Source organism: Ascidiella aspersa, chromosome 1, assembly GCF_963924565.1.
Source record: "Ascidiella aspersa chromosome 1, kaAscAspe10.2, whole genome shotgun sequence".
NCBI classification, from domain to species: domain Eukaryota; kingdom Metazoa; phylum Chordata; class Ascidiacea; order Phlebobranchia; family Ascidiidae; genus Ascidiella; species Ascidiella aspersa.
This window is the reverse complement of record NC_139447.1, coordinates 39,091,171-39,112,004: the sequence shown is the minus strand read 5'-3', so window position 1 is coordinate 39,112,004 and position 20,834 is coordinate 39,091,171. Positions and strand designations below refer to the sequence as shown.

Sequence of the window (20,834 nt, the reverse complement as noted above, 5' to 3'; positions counted from 1 at the left end):
TTTAGGAAAGAACAAACAAATCAAGCTGTGTGACTGCTAACTTGTTGTCTTAAAATTTGAATAAAAGATTAGAGCTGACAATAAATTATAGCAACATTATTGACTCACTGGTTTATGAAGTAGAGCAATGGCGTAAGCAAGTTCTTGTAAATCATCACTTGATAATCCTGATGAACTCAGATTTACTTGATCAAAATGTTGCAAGGAAAGAGACAGGATTGCCACAACACCAGATCTTGGTAGATTTGGTTGCAACACAACAAATTCTTTAATGGTGAAAGTCCTTGACTAAAAACAAATTTGAAAAGATACATAAAAACAGAAAATGCGATTTATGTGCAATGTTTTTTCACCTTATAAAATACATTATTTGAAATCGCTGAACAAATCGCTTTTGATGAAATAATAATGAAATACTATATTTCTTGTAACCTGGACGTAAATATGTAGCCTCGATAATATAAACAGTAAACGAGAGAATGATGTCAAACAAAAAAAGGCGATTTCAGGGGCAATTATGTGTGTGAAGTGATTAGCCAAGTGTAGCGCGCTATAGCGATATATATACGATCCATTTCATACACAACATTAAACATTGCGTTTGGGTTATATGTTCATTTTGAATTGTACACTGCTGGGTCCCAATACCTGCGGTAAAAGTTTTACGCTGTTACGCCAAAATATTTTTACTTACTTTGCTTGATAAGAATTTTAGTTTTGCAAAAGCTAAAAAAATACTTTGATCTTTTATGATCACCCAGATAATACGATAAATTCGGACACAACCAGTTTCAAACAGTCAAGGAACAACCAGCGCCTTTGATGTATTAAAATGTAGGCAAATGTTTTATATTAGTCTTCTAGTATATGTTACTTGATCCTTATGTTACTTTATTCTTTACTTTTGGTTACATATTAACAATCATTGTTTATAATCATCGGCTAGCTACCACACGAGCAAATTTACACGGACATGCTAAGACGTAATATACGATAGTGATGAAGAGCCCACAGTATGATGGATTAGATTCCAGCCATAATAATGAAAATATCAACGTCGGAATACAAAACACAGTTCGGAATAAGACCTAAATGTAGCTTTCAGTCGAAATGACGTCTGACACGGAATAAGACAACCCTTCGAAATGATACCTGAATGGCCGCGATTATTTAACCTTTCATCTAGGCCCGGACTCCACCACTTACTTCCCTAATCGTTTCAACCCTAACCCATTTTCTAACTCCACTAATAACCTGAACAAGGGCAAACAATCCGGCGCCAAAACAGTGGCGACCTAACGACACCGTTCAAACTAGGGTAACCCAAACGTCCGATTTGTTAAATCACGTAAATTCAGGTAAATTTCGCCATTTATTGCGCTTATTGCAGCGGTAGTTGCTTATCGCCGGGAATTAAAATTAAACTGGTAAATATCTGTTTGTTCTGGAAAACGCCAGGTATTTTTTTAAGTACAGGATATTTGTAGAGTTACCTTAGATTTGTTCACAACCAGTTTTTTCATCAGATCAGTTTCATGATTTCCAATCACGACATCACCATGCTTGGATATTTTGCCTTCATGGATCACATATGAAGTCAAGACAAGCTGATCAATGTTGCACTTGGACAAAGCATCTATTCCTGACTTGCCGATAATGTTTCCAGTGAGATTAAGCATAGAGAGCTATAAAATTACAAAATGAAGATTTTGTCAGTTTTCCGTGCACTCGCGGACCCCCTGGAACCTTCTCATGGAGCCCTTGGGGGCAGTGGACCCCTGGTTGATATAAGCCATATATTGCGCACAACATTGGCGCGGACGAGTTTTTACCACTTTGCTACGTATTTTTATATGCGCGGACGTGGATAATAATTATGATCTAATAATCACCTAGGGGTTAAAAATATAGTTGCCCCTTGTTTTCAAACGCAGGGGCGTGACCCCTCGTTCCCAAGGCCAGTGTTTTAAAGTAAATATGAAATTTATGGTTACAAGAAAATGTCGCAAACCGGTTGTTTAAGTTCCTTGATTGACTTGACCAACGTTTGCATCGCAGCATTTGAAAGCTTACAATCCTTAAGTACCAGCTCCTTAATATTGTGGATGGCAGCAGATATTGCACAAGCACTCTCATCATCAACTTTGTTGTTGCTTAGATCGAGTGATTTGATCTGTGGGTGAGAAGAAACTTTGGATTAAATAAACTTTTAAACGATCATTAGCGCCCACTGGTGGCGGACATCCCCCAAAATAAATAAAGCAAGTGATTGTTTAAAATGTCGCGCCTTTTGTTTGACCATATATAGCCACAACAATGAGAATGCAAACTTTGCAATCTCTTGGCTTTTAAAACTTTTATTCATATTAAAGGTAACACGAAAAATCAGGCCTAGGTTCCACAACCAAGAACCAGTTTGCAGAAACTAGAGTTCGAATTGGCGAGCGACAGATCGACCCTAGTATCGAACGAGTAGCGATACTACCGGTCGGCATCCCGGTATCGGCTCCGATCCCACAATATCGGACATCCCTAGCCTATTATATTGTATTGTATCATGTTCATGTAAGTTTGCGGAAGTCTAATGCTGAAGCCGATGGTTTAAAATAAGGTTTGGACATCTAACATATAACCAAAAAAACATATTTTCTAGGAGGGCTAAAAAAGCAAAAATATTTGTTTAAAGTCGCATAACACTTTGAATGTCTAAATAGTTTTGTGCACCCTAGGGTGTACCGACTGTACCGTGCATACCGGTTTAAGGTCACTAAAATAGAGAAATAACCAGTTTAATTCTAACTGGTAAAGCTGTAAAATGCGTGACAATTCGCAAAATCACTTTATATTGCAACATACAGCTATCTCGTACTTGCATAAACACATTAAAACGCGAACAACACAAACTCGTATGTCACAAACCGGTTGTTTTAGTTCTTCGATTGACTTGGCCAACGTTTGTATCGCAGCATTTGAAAGCTTACATCCTTTAAGTTTGAGCTCCTCAAATTTGTGGATGGCAGCAGATATTGCACGAGCACTCTCATCATCAACTTTGTGGCCGCTTAGATCGAGTGATTTGATCTGTGGGCGAGATGAAACTGTTGGATCGGTTTTGGAATACATGTTTTTTTAAACATTTTATAAATACTAACCTGAAATCTGTTTGCTGGAAATATACCTGCCAGCATAAATAAGCTTCCATGACAAAACGTACAAGACGGACTAAGCTTTAAGCTATGTTTGGTTGAAGAAATGTTTAGAATGTAAGCAATGTTTGCAATGTCAACAGGCAGAATATTTCCAGTTAATAGGAGTTCCTGTGGAAGGAATTTACAAACACTGCTGCTCATATCTTGGTCATCAGTTTCATGCAGACAGTTTAAAATCGCTTTAGGGCACTTCGGACTTTTCTGTTTTTGCAGTTTTTTTATGATTGGTTGTTTAAGTTTTTCCTTTCTCTGTTTCCATTTGTTGAGATCTGAAGGATGATCGGTTTGCCCATGGGACAAATAACTCACAGCTTTGTTTTTGACAGTTTCATTGCAAAGACCAAACGAGAATTTAGCCACAACTTCCCATCTACTTGTGGTGATATTTTTCAAGCCAGATTGAAATTCTTTGTCAGTTGAAATTAGCATAAAATAAATAGATGCAAACAGTTCCAGCCAAATTAGGTGCGAAAAACTGCAGCGCTTTGAATAATCCAATATCACCATTGTATAAGGGTCTTTGATAACAAAAGAAGAAAGAATGTCCTGAAAAGTTACTTTATCTATCTTTGCATCCGCAAGATCTGATTGGTTAAACACAATCTTCCGCTCGATTAACCCATTCCATGCCAACTTACAAATTTTTCCTAAAATACCTCCAACTTTAGTGGAATGCTTAACTAAACCAGACTCTATGTAATGACCCAAGCCTTCTACATAAAGATCAGTAAGTGAGATAAAGTGAAGCTCTTTTTCTTCGTTATTCAAAAGCTTTTTGTAGATGACAAAACAAATAAAAATGCATTTTGCAGGAACGTAGCATGAAAGTGCTACATCTTGGTTGCGTTCCAGAAAGGCCAAAGCTTGTTCACTTTTATCTAGACAAATTTGCTTGCAAAGATCAATCTGAGAATTTTTACTTAATCCCAAAACCTCAACAACAAATGGGCGACAAAACTTGAATACAATTTCCAAAAAATGACGTTGTCTTGAGGTGAACAGTTTTTTAGCAAGAGGAATCCATTCTCCCTTCATTAGACCAAGCAAGAGTTGAAGGGGGTTCTGCTTTTTCAATGCACTATGTTTTCTAAATTTGACTGCCTCCCAATCTGTATCAGCCTCATCCAAGCCATCAAATACAATAAACACTGAATCACAATTAAGTAAATCGAAAATTTCTTTTTCCCTATACCCTAGACCCTTTATTTTTGTAATGGCTGCGGAGTCCAGTACATTGTTCAACAAGAACTCTACCAAAGTCACATCATTTGTGAAATCTAACTCTTTGACAACAGTGTAAAACACCCAAGTGGCTTTGGGTACATTATCCAGTTCTCCGACAATTGCTTTATTAGTCATAACTTTGGAAAGTGTGGTTTTTCCTATTCCTGGCTGCCCAATGAGAGCAACCACATTACTTTGTTTTTCTAAAAAGTCCATTTTCGCATCTTCAGACATATTGAAAGTCTGATTTTCGGCAGATTTTTTTGCTGCTGAGAATACTTGTTCACAAGTGACATGGTTGTCTTCCTCCAAGCTGATCTTTGCGTAATCATCATGTCTGTTGTAATGTCCGTCCTCATCTATGTATTCTGCTACTTGTTGCTTTTCCTTCTCATCAATTGTTCGTGTGACTTTATCAGTTATCTCCAGAGGTAATATTTTTATATTTTGTCTAATAAATGTAGGAATGTTGTGGAATCCACAAACTATTTCCGCTGCAGTCAACAGTAATTTTCTAATATCTTCAGCTACACCTGAACAAATCAAGTAAAAAAATACTTACTGAGATTTTATGTACGAACAGGATGTAGCGGGCAGCAGTGCTATGGACATTTCACGACTTGCTCCCCTCTGAGTCTGGGTAGCTTAGTTGGTAAAGTTATGGTCCCGGTATGGCAGAGGTCGTGAGTTCGAACCTCACCACAGGCTAGCTGTTTTTTCTAGCCTGCTCTGCTTGCAAGAAATTCCTGATTAGGCCGACTAATTTTGTTCAGCCTTTTCGGAGGCATTCTGAGTATACTAACCCGTCAAAATAACAGTAAAGTAATATAAATATTTTTTTATGTCGCCTTTAGAGCCTGATATCTTTGTTTGGATAATGTAATTGTTTTATTTATCAGTTGTTTAAAAGCAAAATAATGTTTTGTTTCTATTTTTTGATACTAACAAACTTAATGTTGTTGTTAACTTTAAACAAATGCCAAACACTTACAGTTGGTAGGAATGGGTTGGTCTGAGTCAGCAGATTTGCTTGGTGTATTTTCTGGGTAATTGTGGATTATTTGCTGCTCTATGTAGTTCTTGGTGATTTTTTGATTGCCAACATTTGCATTAGTTATATTGGTGCGTTGTAGCGAAATATCTAAAGGGTTAAATAAATTGGACATTTGCAAATAATTTGTGACAAACACTAACTCCAGTGCTTCTCAAACTGTGTGCTTTAATTGATTTTTATGCACACTCCACAGTTTTCTGTAAGTGGGGTAGAAAACCTATGTGTTCAACACTAAGGCATGTAAGACTTAAATGCACATTTATTATTTAACAGACAAATGATTATATTATGGTAATTAACCATTTCCTTACTCTGTAACACAAATGAATACTTTTTTTTCTAGTGCAAGTTAAAAGCTTTGAAAACAACTGATTTATATATTTAAGTAAAATTTCAAAACTACAATCACACTGTCACATGATTTTCCATGAAACAACACAAAAGAAATTGAAACAAAGCTTTCGTAATAAAAGTGTAACACATTAAAACGGAAAATATTGCTTGTTTGCTTTCTGGTACAGTATAAGTATACTCCATTAGCATTACCATAACTATGTTAAAATCAATAAAGATTCAATTGAAAAACGTTACATTTAAATAGATTGTTTCACACTTTGCTACAACCCATAATCAAGTAAGTCTTAAAAAAGAGTGTTTTATATATTTATAAGCATTAACCTTTATGTGTTTTTACAGCTATTTTAGGTTGTAGTTAATAGAGTAATTTTAAAACACTACTTACCCATGGTATTAGCAGGATTGTCAGTTGTATAATGTATAATATCTCTCCTGGCCTGCTGGGCGTAGTCTGCACAAACATTAAAAATTACCAAGATGTGACTAGATACACTTTATTTCATATTTTTATCAGGTTTATTTTATTGAATTTGACATTTTTATTTTTTTGTTAAATTTGAGACTACAAATAATAAATGAGATATGCATTTGTAAAATTGTGGAATTATTTCCTTGGCTGGCATTTAGTGAATGTGTTATAATTTTTTATCACAACTGTGTACTGATTTCTATGCATTTTTCCTGAAAATTTAAATTTGACAATATCTTAAAAATGTGATGTGCAAGACAAATGATAATTTTATGTGCAAAAATTAGTCTAAACTAAACACTCACATTCTCGTTTAAAAAAGGGAAATTTTGTTTATCAGTGTAATTAATGTATATAATAAGCTGACCAGGAATAACAATTACCTTCTGCTTGCATTGTGATTTGCTTGGGATTGGAATCTGCATTTTGCTCTTGAGGGACTGTAAAACAATAAAAACATGTTCACAACTAATATCAGGTGGTGTCTTAAACATAATACACTAATATCGCTAGATTTTTACTTTTTTAAAGATAGCAAATCAACTTTTATGTAAAATTTGAAAAGTAAGAACAACATTTAAATAGCTATTTTTATATTATTATTTATGAATAAAAATGTTTAAGCTTTTTTTTACCACTTGCTGTTAAAAATACTTTCTTAGAACCCCTTTATATGCAAAACCGAACCCGAAACGTAAAAGGTTTTTGGGCGTTTATACTGTTGACAAAAAACAGCTATGGCAAGTTTTCTCTAATGAATTTGTCTCATATTATGAAATGAACTGCCTAAAAAATCGCTTCAATAACCGCCTCAATGTGCTTTTATAGCCTACTAGTTTTTCGAAGGACAAAAACATAAATCTATTATATTTTTGTTAAGATCATACGATTATTCGCATTGTTACATTTACAACCTTTTTTGTCAATTTGCCAGATTGCATTTTAATTAACATTTATAAAAATAATTCATGCTCTTATATTGTTTAAAGGGTAACAGCAAAAGGGTTGAGTAAAATCTAGAGGTCCAGACAGGACTTTTAAACCCTTTTTAGGCTAAGCTAAACTGAATATTTTAAAATATTTATTCTTAGGTTGTCACCAATAAAAAAACAACAAATTGGAAATCACAAACACCTCAACATAACCTAAGTTTAAACCAGTGTTTCCCAACCTTTTTAACACTACTGCCCCCTTGGGCTTATATTTCATATCGCCCCCCCCCCCATTTTGTCTAACATCATATTGTGTCACTTTTGTTTCGATAAGCTGTCAGTCATATTCTAGTTTGTCTAACATACATTCACTGTATGAATTTATGAGCATGTGTATAAATTGAACTATATTAATGATGTAAGTGCCTATTAAAAAGTAAGGCATGTAGGTAACAGAACATATAATTTAGATACAACAATAATTGCATTAAGGTTTAAACATACTTGGGTAGTATATCTGACGTTTCAACATCTTGTTTCATTATGTAATCCAGTTTCGTCACTAGCTTTACTAGTTATTGCAGTTCTGTGTCTGTTAAACTTTTGAAGTGTGGGAGTGCCCAGCGAGCGCAAATTTTTTGGGGTATACCGGCATTTCTTTGAAATTTCTTGCTAGTATTTAATACATTGCCGAAAAAAAAACATAAAAATATTAAAAATAATTGTCCAATATTTTTGAATACGTTTTCCGCGACGCACTTGGCAGCCTTCCACGGCACAATGCTAAAGAAGCGGTGATATAGGTAAAAAAACAGCATCAAACCGTAAACAAACCGGACGTAGGAAGATAAATCGTGCAAAGCGCGAAAATTTTTTGGACGTACGTATACTTAAAAAAGTCAAAAAGCTATTGAAAAGGACTAGTCTCTAGTTGTCACAAAGGCGGCGAATCCGGCTCACAGGCCGTCGGTTGGTGAGCATTGCTTTAAATATACAAAAAAGAATTTTGCCGCGTATAAAATGGTGAAATGCAACAACGAACAACTTTACGTAAGAAAGCCAATTGTTACGCCAGAAATTACCAAGTGGTGGGAAACTACTTCCAGTTTGAAGTATTAAAGTTGCTGTTTAAGCTTAAATGTAACCTATAGTGCTATTTGTTACTATTTTTATGTGAACTTTATATAAAATTTTGCGAAAAGTAACTTTGTGTAACGCCCCTTATGTGCGTTCTGCCCCCCTCCGAATGAGAAAAAGACCCAAAACGCCCCCGTGTAACTCGCCAACGCCCACAAGGGGGCGGTACCGCCCATGTTTGGAACCTCTGGTTTAAACGAAGCAGTTCTCCAGCATGACATCGCAGCTTAAATTTTAAAGAGTCAATTTATAACGTTTAAATTTGGTAATGTTTTCAAACTATTTTCCCAAATCAAACTATTTCTAAAATATGTTTGCGATCGGGTTAACTTTTATTCGTTATTTTTTATCATGCTGGTAATTTAAAAAAATTGTTTTTTATATTTTAGAGATAAGCTAAAAAAATGGTTTGGGATAACCACTATAAAAAAACGGGATGTATGCTGTAACAGCGGGAAAATGATAAAAAAACAATGCATAATGTTGAATAAAAATTGCTTTTTATTGTTTAGAGCAGTAATTCTTAACCTTGTGGCACTTGCTTACCGGTAAATACAAAAATTATTTCACAGACTGGTAATCAGAATTTTGAACGCACACATTTTTACTGAGATAACTATAACAAAAGTCATTAAGAAACAAATTTAGAGCTAAAGTGACAATTACTCGAAGCGACTCTGGTAGTTTTACATGGTCTTACTCGAGTCCCAAGCCCGACTTCTTAGGCCTGGTACCGGAGGTTAAAAATATTGGTTTGGAACACTGGTTGTCAACCTTTCGTAACAAAAGCGACATTCGGTCATGTCTTCGTTGAACTAAAGCCTACTCTGAGTAACCTAAATGACTATACTTGGAAAAAACTTTGTGTTACAATATAATTTAAACCTCTGTTTAAAGTTACATATTTACTGCACACTGTCTACTGGCCTATTATGTAGTTATACCTATATTTATTACATTTAATGATAAGCTTTTCTTTGTTAATCTTAAAAGATATTATCAGAAATTGATTAAACCAACCTTCTTGTTCCATTCTTTCCACCTCACAAAAATCAAAAGAGCGACGTCGATCTTGGTGGTGAGGATGTCGATAAGTTTTGACAAAGTATGTGGCCTGGAAAATATTAAGTATTCTATGTTCCAAACAACACTTTGTGGCTATGGCAACTCAACTAATTAACTTTTAATATTTCTTGTTTTAAATGGTCATAACATCATTATCGTTTTATGTTTGGACTTTTGCAAAAAAATTGAACCAGTAAGGCCAGTGACAAATAGTATAGAACAGTTGTTTTTAACTTGGGTTAGCGGTTCTCGAGTGGCCGCGAAACGGTTTAATAGGGACTGCAAAGAAGTAGCTGAGTTAATAATGTTTTTACTCGGTGCTAAAAAATGAAAACATGCTTCTATATCAACCATATAAAAGGCCTATCTCTATGAAATCAAAAACCATACAAGGAAAAAGCTGATTTGAAATATTTGTGCGATTTTGATTATAAACTTTAAAACCTGCAGCTGATCTGCTTTGACATCAGATATGACCTAGTTGTGTTTAAACATGTTGTGTGTTTCAGGAAAAACCACCCCTACCCTCCCACCGTAGCACCCCCCGCCAAAACCAACCCTGCCGGAGATCATGCCGAGAATGTAAGTATCACTAACATCACTGCTTTAAATCGAATTCAAATATAAGGCGGGTTCTGTATATATCAACCATGTGCATAAAGATAAAAAAGAAAAGAGAAATAATGGTGACTTGGTTATTGGATGCATCAGTCCATTCTTCAGTTACGGTCACTAACTTGTTTAGTAGGGTTTGTTGGAGAAAATATAAAACAATAAATAAAACAAAATGCTAGTTTTGTTGAAATATTTCACGTTAGCGTGAATATATGTTTTGTTTGTAGGGTGTTTCAGTCCATTTTCTTGAAATAGATTAGCTGATTTTGTCCATAATTAAAACTGGGCCATGAATCACCTAAAAAGTTGCCAGAGGTATAAACTTTCAGAATGGGTTGAGAACTACTGGTTGAGCTTTCTACTTAATAAACAAAAAAGTGGTGGTTTTACTATATTACAAATGTTTTTTTGATTTGCAACAGAAATATTGTAAAGTTCACCAGCATCTAAACTCACCGAGGTTCCGGGTTTTTCCGATTCTTCTTCTTCTTGTGATTGGTCGCTTCCGTCGCTGTTATTTTTTACCCTTCCTGCAACAATAAACAAAACTTTTAGTGTCACGGTAAAATACTGTGCTACATTACTCCTTGGTGCGGATTATTGGCACAACTTTAAAAGATGCAAATTAATGTGTTTGATAACATTCCTAGGGATTTTGTGACAAATTCATTTCACCCACCTAGGTAAAGTAAAAACGATTGTACTTGTTGGAAAATTAATTATTAACAAATTACCCATTTTCTCTCTGTTTTCCTTCTTTGCTCTGGAAGCCTTTGCTAGTTTCTTGGAACTTGTTCTTGGTCGATTGCTTGGTGGGGAACCCCCCTTATTCTTGCTCCTTGCATCCGGATGTTGACTGGTGGTGGGATTATCATCACAAGAGGAAATATCTTTATCAGAGCTGGATCCTAAACAGAAGTACAAAATTTTAAACAAAACACTGAACAACTGTTTCAGAAAATGAAAACTTATGTAAATGTGTTTAAATACATATGTTTTAGGGAAATATGATTCGAGGCAGCAGTTAGTTGGACAAAGAATGAAAATCCGACACAGAAGTAGCAAGCATTTTGTAACTGTTTCGAATAAATCTCAAGATAATGGTTAGAGCAGGGGTTCTTAACCAGGGGTACGTGTACCCTTTGGTGGTACGAAGCACCAAAGCAGGGGGTACGGACATGCAGTGTGAAATTATGCGCTATTTAGGCAAGTATGAAAAGCAGCATAAAAAAAACAATATTAAATTGACTGATTTTTTGCTGGTTGTAAATATTGTTGCTCACAAGACGGTATTTAATGCATGCATTCAACACGTAAGTTATAAATACATTGAGTTTAATATCAATCATTAAAATTTAATTTACTTACGTCGGCCATTGTAGACAGGGGGTACGAGAAAATTTCATGAAAGCTAAAGGGGTACGAGCACCAAAAAGTTTAAGAAACACTGGGTTAGAGGTTGTAGTCAGATGTAGAATGAATATCAAAGCCCATACAGAAGTAGAAAGCATTTTTTGAACGTTTAATAAAATACTTATTTCAACATGTTTGAAAATTATTATCAAGTTACATGGAAAACTATACCGGAATTAGTCATCTTTTTTCTTCTTGCCTTCTTTACTCCGACAGTCTTGCCTGATTGCTGGGTTCTTGGTCGTTTTCTTGGTGCTGATTTTGGCATTTTCTTGCTCCTTACATCCGGATGTATAATAGCGGAGGAAGCACCAACATCGTCCCTGGAGGTGGGATATTTTGAGGAGCTTGGTCCTGAATACACAAACTAAAAATCAAGCATTTGTTTCTCAACCTATGCAACCCGAAATAAAATAAAGTTGGATTGTCGCCTAATTTGGTTGCCAACTGCATTAGTTGCACGGTGAAGATTTAATGAGATTGGTTCAGAGCAAGATATATTCAAAATCAAAGAAAATTGTGGGATAAATACGAAGACATTAAATTATTTCGAACTTGACATTAAATTATTTCGAATGTATGTTATTTGTTTGATGTTTTATTAAAAAAAAAAGATGTGGAAAACACTTGTCTATATCAGGGTTTCCCAAACTACCGCGACGACTGCACAGGTGGTCCGTGGCGATATGACAAGAAATAAAAAGTCACAAATTTACGTTGTACAGCAGGGGTCGACAACCTAGGGCACATGGCCGGACTGGCCCGCGAATGCATTTATCCGACCCTCAGCCTCTTTGACAAACTAGACACGAGTCCATTTCTCAAACTGTTCGACTATTTCAACTATGTAAGTTCGAACATTTTTTTCCCAAAAAATCAAACTAGCCAGGTGTGCCCGGACTTAAATAGGTTAACAAACACTAAACAATTATCCATTAGGGTTATTGCGTTTTCTCAAAGTGGTTTTATTACAATTTTCAAAATGAATAACGACGTGTGGACTCGAATTTTAATCCTAACAAACGCTTTTTGTCCCGCTTTGCTCCAACACTTTACTGCCTCCTTAAAAGTAACTAAACACATTTTTAAATTCAAAAACATATCCGAAGCCCGCCTGATTTACAGTTTTCTAACATTTTAATAACATAAATCTTATTTAACATTTTGTGCGACCCGCAGAGACCTTTCTGAGTTGGTTTTAGCCCGCGACTAGAAAAATGTTGCCGACCCCTGTTGTACGGTATGTGTACTCTTTCAAAGATGATTAAATTGTCGCAGTTATTCACAACTTATTGATTTCGAAAGCTTTTGCTATCCAGTATCGTAAATCCTATACTTGCTGTGCTTTGAACTTATGTAGAATTGATGATTTAAGCAAAGGGAAGCAATTCCATCCGTCCCATTGATGTTGTCAGTTTTGTAAATATATATAATTTGGTTGGCGGTCCACGAAAATACAGATTTACAAATAGTGGTCTGTGGTCGAAAAAAGTTTGGGAAACCCTGGTCTATATCAATAGCTGCTTCAGGTAATATTTTAAAATATTAGAAGTATACCAAGTCTGCCCATGTTGTGGACTTTAGCAATATTCTGTTTGCAAAAAATGACATAAATGCAATACTAGCTATTATCAGTGTCACCCACACAGGAAAATAGTTGGCCTTTAGTTGTAACAAAAATGATTATAACAAATTAAAATTTAGTAAAAACTCAAGACATCACTATAATATAATCTTGCAAAACATCTTACATTTCTACAATAATATAATCATCATGTTTACATATTTTTATCAAACAATAAACTGTAAACTTTAAATCATGTCATCAAAATGCATGAAAGGTGATAAAAACAAGGGGGGATAAGATTTGGTTACTTAATCAAAACACAAATATTAGGAAATTGGCCACTTTTTATTCTAGAGTGCCATAAACATTTAATATTTTGGCCTTGTTTTCAAAAATGAATTAGTGCCTAATTTTTATTTAATATACCTGTAATGTACACATTTAAATATTAGGGCATAAGAAATGGGTTGACGGATAACACAAAATAGAGAGATAAATAAAAAGGAAAAAGTTACCTGGAGTTTGTTTGTTAGAGCAGGAAGCTTGTGAAAGAACATCTTGTGGTGAATAACTTTGCTGCTGCTTTGCATTGTCTGGGTGGTCACAAGTTAGTTTCTGTTGGGCAACATAATGGATGACATAACACACAACATAACTCAAATAATGTGTGTTGCTTTAATCATTATTCGAACACAGCGCTTCGGCATAAGCCAAAATTTTGGTGGACATAAAATAGGTTTATTGCACTGTTACATCACATATGGGCCTAATGCATTTAACTAATTGTTCACAATATTATGTGAAAAACAATCAATATATCGTTTTGTTTGCATTGTTAAAATTTGTAATCAATAATCAATTAAAATTTTGTACCAAATTTACAGTTGAACTCAGTATGGCAGAATGCTGGCGACTTGGCGACTATGTTGGCCGAAGAATAAGCCAGAAAACCGAAGAATTTGGTGCCAAAAAAAATTATTAAAAAACAAAAAACTTGTTGCTTCATCTTAAAAAAAGTTATGGAAGTGCGTGTTAGGCATGTAGATCGTTTATTATTTTAAAAAGTACTTAATTTCCATTATAGAATTGTTGTGTGTTTGTAGTTTTGCTTTGATTTGGTAAATACTATAATATTGAGTTGAAAAAGCAATCATGAAAGTTGGTATTCCTCCTAAATAGACAGGTATGACATTCGCATGGGCATTTTAATAATGTACCAGGCCATGCTTCTCCATCTAAGACAGGGTTCTCAACTGTGGCCCTCACCACGAGCATAAGTCTGTAGCAATGACGTGTATTGCAACTACCTGAATTATCTGTCTGTCACCTAATTGCATTTGTTACGTCACTTACAACCAACACATAGGCGCCAAAAAATTCTAGGGCGTTTTTTTTAATTAGTAAAGTGCTTACTTGTCAGTAATTAGTATACCAGTAATCACCAACAAAGCATAACGAAAGCGTATTAACTCTTCAGTGTAAATCATTCAAAAAATTCGTTGAGTCTCTCGTAATTTCGCAATAACAAATTGCAAATGCGCGCTCTAAAACGATGAAGGACAATATACTGTGTAGTGGCGATCTACTCTCATAACAAATAAATTAGCTAAGCGCTGTCTGTCAGTGAACAATATAATACTTTTACGATACACCATGATTATTCACAACAGTCAATTATAACGGCGTTTAAGTTATACTTGCTGACAAAGCCGTAACCTACCTGAAGACATGACGAGCTAACGAATATTTTGCAGCATATGATTATTTTTTAATGGTTTGCAAGTATTTATTACATAGGCCCTATTTCTTTTTTATCTTCGAAGAACTGAACAAAAATTTTGTTTTATGTTGGTTTCTTTGGATTAACGTTTTCTTATCATATTGAGCGACCGAGCATCACAGTCACAGCGTATTTCAATATTTACGAATATTTACGTCACACGAAACAGTGTGTTGTACGGCGCACGAAAGTTAGAAAAAAAACGGGTTGACAGTTCTGCCCTTTTTAGGCTCAGTTGAAGCAGATTTCACCATTAGAGGTTTAACCCCAAACGCAAAATTCTTATCAGCCTATATGCTTAGCAAACTTTTTTTAGACGCATGTCAAACTAAACCCTAAAATGCTCACCGCGCGTGTATTAAAGTTCAACTGACAATTCTAATTAACATAAATAAAAGAATAAAAGGTAAAGTTTATTAAGATATACGAAGTTGGGAAAACTTTGATTGTTTATAGTTCCAGGAAATGCATGGCGCATTTAGGGTAAAACAATTCCCCCAAAACGCTACTTAATTACCAGATGCAGATTTGCGCTAAGAGCGAAAAAAATGCATTTCCTTAGTTAAAATACCTAAAACAACATGTGAAATAGCCTCCCGCTCAGTTTGTAAAAGGTTGTAGGCCGGGATGATCTGCATATTGGCGAGCCGTATTTTGCGAGTTTAGCACTTATATATTTTCAGGTGCGAACGGGCACTTCCCCCACGCTGTAAGTTTGGCACATTATTTAAGTAAACCTTAAGTGTGTCACTAACGGAGTGTCTTTAGTAAAATTTTATCTTTTTAGAAATTTGCATACTAGTTGCGCGTGAACTTGGTAAAATTCCAGGGCGTCTAAAAACGCTCTGCACACCGACGTTCGGCGCCTATGAATTAACATTTGTGTTTTTCTAGTGTACTCAGTTATTCTTTGTAACGTTTAACCAGCATTTTAATTAGTTTTGTAAAGCGCAAGTTAGAATGATACTAAAACTATTACAAGCAAGTTGAACATTCAGGGTTGTTCCTAAGCAAAAATTTACACTCGCCAGCTGGGCGAGCTGCAATCAATCGGCACCCGCCCGGACGAAATACCACTCGCCAAAAATCTTGGCCGCCGTCTGCAAATTTCCATCCTAGCGCGGTCATTTCTTGGGTTATCATTATTCTGTTTAGTGGTTTTTATGAGTAAACATTATTTTTTATAAAAGTCTGGTTGTTTATTTCCAAGCACGGATGAACAAATTAATGACCCATAAAGCAGTTTACGCTTAAGACAATGTTTTAGCAAAATATTTTTAACAATCTTTAGTGAAAAAAATAACACTGACAATTTAGTAGCCACGGTCTGCCTGTTTTCCATTTTTCTAAAAATCCTCGTGCTCCCTTTTTTTCGTATTCTGGTTTTTCTGTGCTTGAAGGACGTTTTAACGAAGGTTGTTTCACGCCACAAACAAAACGCCACATTTCGCCTAACACTTTAGTTTGTAGTTACACAAGTAGGCGATATTTTCAAATATCGTAGTGTTCAGTGGAGGTTTCGTTCCCTCAAAACATAAAAAACACTGCTTACAAATATTAGTATAAGTCATTAGCATTGAAATTATTGTTAGCGTGAATCACCTAAAAAGTTGCCAGAGGTATAAACTTTCAGAATTGGTTGAGAACTAATGGTTGAACTTTCTACTAAATAAACAAAAAACTGATGGTTTTACTATATTACAAATGTTTTAATTTGCAACAGAAATATTGTAAAGTTCGCCAGCATCTAAACTCACCGAGGTTCCGGGTTTTTCTGATTCTTCTTCTTCTTGTGAGTGGTCGCTTCCATCGCTGTTATTTTTGGTACTTCCTGCCACAATTAACAAAACTTTTTAGTGCTGAGACATACTCTTTGGTGCGGATTATTGACATAAAACTTTGAAAGATGAAAATTATTTGATAACATTCCTAGGATTTTTTGTGACAAATTTATTTGACCCACTAGGTAAAGTAAAAATAATTGCACTTGTTGGGAAATTAAATATTAACAAATTACCCTTTTTCTCTCTGTTTTCCTTCTTTGCTCTGGCAGCCTTTGCTAGTTTCTTGGAACATGTTCTTGGGCAATTGCTTGGTGGGGAACCCCCCTTTTTCTTGCTCCTTGCATCCGGATGTTGACTGGTGGAGGGATTATCATCGGAGCCACAAGACGAAATATCTTCATCAGAGCTTGATCCTAAAAAGAAGTACAAAAGATAAATAAAAAACTGATTTTAACAACTGTTGCAGAAAATGTAAACTTATGTAAATGTGTTTAAAAACATATTTTTAGGGAAATATGGTTGGAGACAGCAGTTTGTTGACAAAAAAGGAATACACCATACAGAAGTAGCTAGCATTTTGTGACTGTTTCAAATAATTTCAAGATAATGGTCGGAGGTTGCAGTCTGACGTAGAATGAATATATCAAAGCCCATACAGAAGTAGATAGCATTTTTTGAACGTTTAATAAAATACTTATTTCAACATGTTTGAAAATTATTATCAAGTTACATGGAAAACTCTACCGGAATTAGTCTTCTATTTTCTTCTTGCCTTCTTTACTCTGACAGTCTTACCTGATTTCTGGGTTCTTGGTCGTTTTCTTGTTATTGATTTGACAGCTGCCCCTGCCTGTGATTTAACTTGTGTTAAACATTTGTACAAGAAAATAAAGGCGAAACAAGATACATTGCAAAAAAATTATTGGTAAATACATGACAAACAAAAAATAAAATATAAAATCTATTCCTCAATTTTGGCATTAAGAAATCTATGGGTTTTTTCGTGAATTGGTTGAGACGCCAACTTGAAAATATTTTTGTTTATCCCGCAGTCATCTATTGTGGGAATGTAAGTTGTCTAAAGGAGCCATCAAATTTGCCAAAGTTTCTGGTAATTTGTTGTTTTTAAGATTATGCATAATTTTCATTATTTCCAATTTGGTTAAGTCGTGTAATTTAAATTTGAGTGATTATGGTATAATGGAAGCAATATTGTTTTAGGAAGGGTGTCTATTAAATTTAGATTGCCCTGTTCCGTAATACTTCAAGATGTTTTAATTTAGTTTTATAATCTCTACCCAAGGTTAAAACACAATTTCAAAGATGAGTATTGATTAATCTATAATATAAAAAGCGAAGAGCATGAAATAAATAACATTTTATTTTTGATAAAAGTCTGTGTCTAAAAGTTGCACTAAGCAACAATTCCAATAGAAATATTTTGTTCAACTAATTTAATATGAGATGTTAGCCTAATTTGTCTGTTTAATTTATTTTAATGCTAAATTGATATTCTATTCCCAAATTTAAATTGCAATTTATATCTGAGTTTATTGGTAAATTTATTAAAGCATATATATGAAAAAAAGTTTACTTAAATTTGAAGATGACGCTTTTAATTTTCCAGCAGATTCATGCTGAAACATAAATTGAAATAAAAAAAAGCTATGCACGTCTCGTTATTTTAAGTAAAACAATCAATGAATATATATTATTTTTTTGTTTGCATTGTTGAAATTTGTAATCATAAATCAATTAAAATTTTGGACTAAATTGAAAGTTGAACTCAGTAGGGCAGAATGCTGGCGACTTGGCCACTATATCGGCCAAAGAATCAAACAGAAAACCGAAGAATTTGGTGCAAACAAAAAAGTTGTTTTAAACCATCCATTTCATAATATTTTGTTGGGTCATCTCAAAAAAAGTTACGGAAGTGTGAAATATGTTGTTTAGTGAGGAAACTCAGTGTTGCATATAGATTGTTTATTATTTTAAAAAGCACTCAATTTCCATTATAGAATTGTTGTATGTTAAGAGTTTCACTTTGATTTGGCAAATACTATAATATTAAGATAGTCGCCATTTCTGTTAAATATACAGGTATGACATTAGCATGGGCATTTTGAGCATGTACTAAGCCATGCTTCTCCACCCAAGGTTGAAACTATTTTTGTGCTGTTTTAATTACGTAAACGCAAAAAATTTCCGCGCTTTGAGCGACTTTGACCTACTTTTGATTGTGTCTGATAGGGTCTCTGTTTTGAGCAAATATTCAACCCAAAGGCACTATGCATATGATGGCATGAACAATTTATACTAAATTGTGTTATAAATGTCATTATTTCAAGCAATATCAATTTTTAATTTATCCAAAGAATCTTCTTTTCACCCTATTCAATATGACCTTTATGTTTCCCCATAAGTTCGCCTGAAAACAGCTTATCTATGTAACAGTGTTAGAGTAAGAAAAGCAGACATGTGCACCTCAGGCCCTAGGGGGCAAATCCAAAAACAAACTTAAGCCCAAAATGCTTGTCACCAGAAGGCTGGCAAGATTCTGCCAGCTTGGTTGAACTTTACTCATATATTACAACCCAGAAGAAAAACTCATTTTTGCCACAACTTACAACTCAATTAAGGTTTGACCAATGTCTATAAAAAAACATTTTATTTTTTGGCAAAAAACTTGAAATTAGAAATAGCAGAACGCAACCTTACCTCAAAATGAATGTTTCTTGTTTGATTATCAGACATTTTACAGTTTAAGCAAATTTGTAAAATATTCACGTTTGCAAACCTACGGTATGTAACAATTTAAAAAAAAAACACCATTATTATATAAAATGTGTTAATTTATTCAAAATATTCACATATTAGAAGCATTAGAACGACATAATATATTCACAATGAAATGTTTATTATCATCAATAAAATGTAGGTGTCAACAGTCGCCTTTATTAATTATTATTTCTCGCATTGCCTAACTTGGCGTCTTTATGCACGTGACGGTTGTCCATACCAACACAGAACACTAATTAGTATTCTATGGTCTAATTGCTAAATAACAATTCGCCACTGAAAAGAACCCCTAAATACAAAATACATTTACAAAAGGTTTAATATCGATAAAATTAAGGTATCAACAATGAGCCACCACATGAATGTTAAAAAATTCGCAATGGTTTAGAATCCTACCATTTTTAACAATAACGAAGCGAATTGTCAAAATTATAATTTCAGGAAGAAATTAATGTGAGAGAATAACTTGGCGAGCTCATAAGCATAACGTTACTGCTGTCTGGAACATTAAGATTTATGTGATAAATCTGAAAACGTGTTAGGCTTATAACGTTAGGTTTTTATTATTTTAGAACTTTTAAATCACGAAACAACTTACTTTTAATTATTAAACTTTTGTTGCAAAAGATTTAAAGCTTAGGTCACTTAAACTGCCTTGCAAAATTACTAACAGACAGCGAAGTTTAAAGCAGGGCTGCGGAGTCGAATTAAAACAACCTGAGTCCGATGAAATAAAGTCGAGTCCCGAATCCTGCTCCACAGCCCTGATTTTAAGTCAAACTTTGCACTAAATGTCCTGGGTGAAAAGGTTTTAAACATTTATAGTTGCACCCAACTTTCTGACAGTTATCGTCTCTCGTGTTTCATGTTAATTACTTCAAACCAGTGGTGAAGGTAAGCCTGGAAAACACACTGGTAAATTATATGTTCGCTTTAAACGTGTCGCAATCTCCCTGGATGCAATTAGATTAAGATCTCACATGTATATTTGCGCACGACATCAAACGATAAGCTCAGGCTCATAAAAACGAAAACCTCAGGTTTGCGGTTAATCATGTGCGGTATATTTATAAGTAGCCTATGAAAATGTTTTGTGTTTCTCGTAATAGAATTTTTCCAAAATACAATGCATTATTGAAAAGACTTGCAGCACTGTTTTGTTTTAATGTGTACACATTTTAACCTGCCTTTAAAATGTCCGCACATTTTTAAGTTAGAGTTAGAGTTATGGTTTTCAGAATGTGCGCACATTTTTGACGGCATTTTAAAATGAGCTCACAGTTTTCGCATATTTTTGCAAACATTGTGCAAAAAATGTTCGCACCCCCGTCTCTTTGTGCGTGAATTTTGGATAGCAACATTCGACACTTTGTACATACACTAAACTACGTTACAACTATCATCTAATGCACTATTGGTTTAATTAGTA

The 20,834-nt window shown here is 34.5% G+C and overlaps 2 protein-coding genes and 1 long non-coding RNA gene across 3 annotated transcripts; all 3 read right to left on the bottom strand.

The window, feature by feature from the left end:
* Positions 1-1,499: 1,499 nt before the first annotated feature.
* LOC146170427 (NACHT, LRR and PYD domains-containing protein 3-like) lies at positions 1,500-11,439 on the bottom strand. The gene is made up of 11 exons (XM_083391850.1): positions 11,427-11,439; positions 10,797-10,970; positions 10,519-10,573; positions 9,403-9,496; positions 6,697-6,753; positions 6,230-6,295; positions 6,101-6,104; positions 5,425-5,574; positions 3,153-4,966; positions 2,920-3,081; positions 1,500-2,173 (listed from the first exon to the last, which is right to left on the bottom strand). The coding sequence occupies exons 1-11, from the start codon at positions 11,437-11,439 to the stop codon at positions 1,991-1,993; spliced, it is 2,772 nt and encodes a 923-aa protein (XP_083247976.1). The 3' UTR covers positions 1,500-1,990.
* Positions 11,440-11,731: 292 nt separating this feature from the next.
* LOC146170426 (uncharacterized) lies at positions 11,732-14,883 on the bottom strand. Its single transcript, XR_014499851.1, has 3 exons — positions 14,763-14,883; positions 13,558-13,657; positions 11,732-11,829 (listed from the first exon to the last, which is right to left on the bottom strand). It is a non-coding gene; the product is annotated as an uncharacterized LOC146170426 (long non-coding RNA).
* A 1,648-nt stretch (positions 14,884-16,531) lies between these two features.
* On the bottom strand, positions 16,532-19,397 carry LOC146170425 (uncharacterized). Its single transcript, XM_083391840.1, has 4 exons — positions 19,325-19,397; positions 17,402-17,456; positions 16,840-17,019; positions 16,532-16,653 (listed from the first exon to the last, which is right to left on the bottom strand). The coding sequence occupies exons 1-4, from the start codon at positions 19,358-19,360 to the stop codon at positions 16,532-16,534; spliced, it is 393 nt and encodes a 130-aa protein (XP_083247966.1). The 5' UTR covers positions 19,361-19,397.
* Between the last annotated feature and the right edge of the window lie 1,437 nt (positions 19,398-20,834).

Bases quoted from the DNA above. Each gene is read 5' to 3' on its own strand.
- LOC146170427 (XM_083391850.1), bottom strand. The intron at 10,574-10,796 runs GTAATTTGTTAA...AAAAAATAACAG, and splicing joins GGAAAACAGAGAGAAAATGG to CGACGGAAGCGACCAATCAC. The intron at 6,754-9,402 runs GTTGGTTTAATC...ATTGTTTTACAG, and splicing joins GGAAAGAATGGAACAAGAAG to TCCCTCAAGAGCAAAATGCA.
- LOC146170425 (XM_083391840.1), bottom strand. From the start codon at position 19,360: ATGTCTGATAATCAAACAAGAAACATTCATTTTGAG. The intron at 17,457-19,324 runs GTAAGGTTGCGT...GTTAAATCACAG, and splicing joins CAAGAAACATTCATTTTGAG to GCAGGGGCAGCTGTCAAATC. The intron at 17,020-17,401 runs GTAAGACTGTCA...ACTTCTTTTTAG, and splicing joins ACCAAGAACCCAGAAATCAG to GATCAAGCTCTGATGAAGAT.